The sequence below is a fragment of the Pinus tabuliformis genome, chromosome J, assembly GCF_031772625.1.
Source record: "Pinus tabuliformis cultivar Carrire ecotype Pingquan chromosome J, CPIR1, whole genome shotgun sequence".
In the NCBI taxonomy this organism is placed as follows: domain Eukaryota; kingdom Viridiplantae; phylum Streptophyta; class Pinopsida; order Pinales; family Pinaceae; genus Pinus; species Pinus tabuliformis.
This window is the reverse complement of record NC_142295.1, coordinates 30,630,697-30,634,385: the sequence shown is the minus strand read 5'-3', so window position 1 is coordinate 30,634,385 and position 3,689 is coordinate 30,630,697. Positions and strand designations below refer to the sequence as shown.

The 3,689-nt window shown below is 33.2% G+C and overlaps 1 protein-coding gene across 1 annotated transcript; it reads left to right on the top strand.

The window, feature by feature from the left end:
* The first annotated feature begins 1,552 nt into the window (after positions 1 to 1,552).
* On the top strand, positions 1,553 to 2,916 carry LOC149225284 (uncharacterized). The gene is made up of 3 exons (XM_089375057.1): positions 1,553 to 2,178; positions 2,272 to 2,364; positions 2,537 to 2,916. Exons 1-3 carry the CDS (start codon positions 2,050 to 2,052, stop codon positions 2,732 to 2,734), a joined length of 420 nt encoding a protein of 139 aa, XP_089231183.1. The 5' UTR covers positions 1,553 to 2,049; the 3' UTR covers positions 2,735 to 2,916.
* Positions 2,917 to 3,689: the final 773 nt, after the last annotated feature.

Here is a 3,689-nt window from a genome sequence, read left to right as displayed (position 1 = left end):
TTTAGTGTAGAGAACCAAGCACTTATTCTGCTCATCTATAGAACGGACAATGGTTGTTTGCCTATGAGGTATAAGGAAATCCTATCAGATGTTTTGTATTTTCGTATGGAATTGAATCATACTCCTGCACACTGTAACATTCATATATATCAACCTGTAGAGGCTTTAATAACACCTGGTATTCTGGTTAGTGATTTTATTGGACCTCATGTGCATATCCTACATGCACGGGATGGACTATTCATATGTTACAAGGTATTATTCTTATTATTTAGGGTGCACATCTTCAGGTGCTCAAGAACGATTACTAGAACAGTCAGTTAATTCTGCAATTTAAAGGATGAAAAAGGAGGTTATAGGAGTCTAGTTTTGGTTCTCATCCACAATGTCACACTAGTCTGCCTGGGCATGGTTCTCATGGTTTAATAGTGACTTGAGGAGTCATAATACCACAGATCACTAAACACGAACAGCTAAGGTAGCCCAAGGACAATAGCCATCTTTACACATTAATTAACAGGTCTTACATTAATTATCCTAGGGGGTTTTAATACTTCCAAATGCTTAAAAAACAGTTAGCAGAGCATTCACATTACACATTCCAGCAATCTTTTCTATAAACCAACCAAATGCAGTCAGGAGAGCCCTCCTTTTACACTATACAACCTTATTGTTAGTATGATCAACCTTATTTTAATATATAGTGTGACAAACCGTATGTGACAGGCAGGTGGAAAACTTTTCTCGCAATTGACTAAGCGACGTCCTGCGAGCCAGACTTGAGACGGAAACCCTCGTCAGAAGTTTATGCTTGGCTCTTTTCCAAACAAATGAAGAGTCAATGAGGTTTTGTGTAATCACTTCTGGTATCGTATTGGGTTATTGTTAGAAGCGATAATTGGATTCGGATTCTCATCGAGTGAGTTGTTTTGCTTTCTCAATTTGAGAGGGTTTGTTTGGAGGGAAAAACGAAAGAGGACATACAAGAATAGTGAGGGGAAAGATGCAGAGGAAGAGGATTGAGAACATCGCCAGCAGGTAGGCTACATTTTCCAAACGTAGGTGGATTGCTGAAGAAAGCTTAAGAGCTCTCGGTGCTCTGCACTGCAGAAGTTGAACTTGTGATTTTCTCCCCAGCAGGAAAGCACTATGAACTGTTTTTTAGTGCAAATCCTACTATTTTGATTCTAATAATCATGGCTATGCAAACCTCATGAGATTCTTACTAATAACCCCGGTGGTGCAAGCCCTAGTAAGCTCGATGTTGAGAAACTTAGTGTAAAACCTCCAAATCGCTGGTTTTGTTGTAGTGCTTATTGGAGAGTATATAAAAAATTTCACACCTTTTTATGAGATATGGGAGGAAAACATGTTAAAGATTTTTAATAAATATAAAATTTCCAAAATGATGCTAGTTACGTGTGATTCTTTTTTCATTGTTTGTGATTATGAAAAATGAAACTCAATGTTTTTTCATTAGTGCACACATATTTCATTATATAATTGGATATAGAAAAATCATTCCAGAGCCGATAACAATAAAAATGAAGAATTTATGGTCCAACGTTATATTTAAGGGAGATGTTTAAGGATGACGTTTGAATTTTGTTTTTCATTTTAAGACATTTGGAGCAAATATTAGGAAGGACTTTGAGAAAGGATTGTCCTTGATTTTCAAAAATGGAGTTGTTCCTTTCCAGCCATATGCCCCAAGTGACCATCAAAGGGAGAGCTCATATGTTTTTTGGATGTTTTCTTTATAGCCATTTTTTTACACATATCCATAGAGTCCCCATGCCATTGATGTGAATTACTTGTTCGGTTTTTTTAACCAAAATTTTTAACCAAACAAGAAAAATTAAAAAAATGCCTCAAGATCAAAGACTGAAACAAAGACCTATTGACATACCTTTTAAAGTATGGAAAGAACTTGTAAAATCATATGAGAAGTTGGATGCACAAAGAAAAGCCGGCAATGAGAGCATTCAGGTATTGAATTTTTCATTAAACATTATTTAGAATGTATTAATACTTATAAGTATCTTAGACATGTATTTGTGTGAAAATAAATTGAATTGGTTTATGTTTAAGGACAAGGCATCCAAGGCGAGGTTAACCAAGACAAAAGTCACTCATCGTAGTGGCCAGAAAGGTTTAAAAGCACTGATAACAACCTTTGTAAGTATATTAAACATGTGATATTTTTTTAATAAATTTTGTACTAGAAGAAAGTCATTGTTATCTAATTTCTCCCTATTTATTGATTGATAGGAACTAAAATATGGAAGACCTCCAAATCATTTGGAAAAGGAGGTGCTGCAGCAAAAGAGATGGGTTGAATTTGTTGTTTGGATGGACTCTATGGTATGTAATTTTAGTTGGATTTCCAATATACTTTTAAACCATATTTTCATTTTATTTTTTAGTACTATTAGATATTATATCTTACCTCATTTTATGGTTAACATTGTATAACAAAAACATGCGTTGTGTTATGTAATTAATACTAACATGTAATATTGATTTTTTTTGTCAGAATGCTATAGGTAATGATTGCCAAGACGATGATCCAAATTATGTTCAACATATATCAGGAGATGATGAGGATGAGGATGAGGATGATGGTGGTGAAGGAGGAGATGATGATGATAGTTGCAGTGTTGGTGATGATGTGGATCAGAGTAATGAGGATGGTCAAGATGATCATGAGGATGATCTTGGTGGTGGTAGCTAGGCATGCACATGCATTGTTTTTTATGAAGAAATTATTGTGTAGAATGACATTGTTATGTTTAGATGGGTGTTGTGAATTTACCCTATATCAATGAGACATTTTGATTTTGTAATCATACGATGAGTTTGATTTATGTATGTTGTTAATTTATCGTAGAATAACGATATTCATGAAATATTTTGATTTGTTAATCATATTTGAATTTTACTTGTTTTGATTAAAAATAATACTGATTTTATTAGTATTATGTTGCTATTTTATACATGTTTTGAAAATTGTTAATGACACATTGTTATTTTTTTGGATGGATGTTGTCAATTTCTCTTAAATTTCTTTACAAATGATTTTGAATTGTGATATCTGCTTTAATGATATTTAGAAACTATCATATATTTCACTATGAATCTATAAAGGGGGTCATATATGTAAAGAAAAATATACTCTATATAAGAAGTCAAATACGGATGTAACCATGGATGCAAAATTGGATGTTAAACTAGGAATTAATACAAAATGCAAACAATTGACATACAAAGTGTTTTAAATTAGAAGTGAAAAATTGTGCAATAGTTGACACAAAGAAGGGAACAAAACATGGCATACAAAAGGATATCAAATTGGGCAAAAACAAGGACACATAAATGGGCACCAAATTAGATGCAAAAAAAGACAACAACTAGATGTAAAATAAGATGCAAAGTTGAGCGTTAAAAAGAAGAAAAAAACGTTACAAATTAATATGCCAAATGATGATGCAAATAATGGTGTAAATTTGGGATGCAAACTTGGGTGCAAAAAAAGGAAAAAAAAGATGTAAGAAAAGACATAAAACAAGATGCAAAATGGGGCTGAAAAAAGGTGAAACCAAGGATGCCATATTGGATGTAAAAAATGATTCCTAATCACATGCAAATTTAGGCTCGAACTCAGACACAAAATTATATGCAAATGTGGA

Bases quoted from the DNA above. Each gene is read 5' to 3' on its own strand.
- LOC149225284 (XM_089375057.1), top strand. From the start codon at position 2,050: ATGTATTTGTGTGAAAATAAATTGAATTGGTTTATGTTTAAGGACAAG. The intron at 2,179-2,271 runs GTAAGTATATTA...ATTGATTGATAG, and splicing joins AAGCACTGATAACAACCTTT to GAACTAAAATATGGAAGACC. The intron at 2,365-2,536 runs GTATGTAATTTT...TTTTTTTGTCAG, and splicing joins TTGTTTGGATGGACTCTATG to AATGCTATAGGTAATGATTG.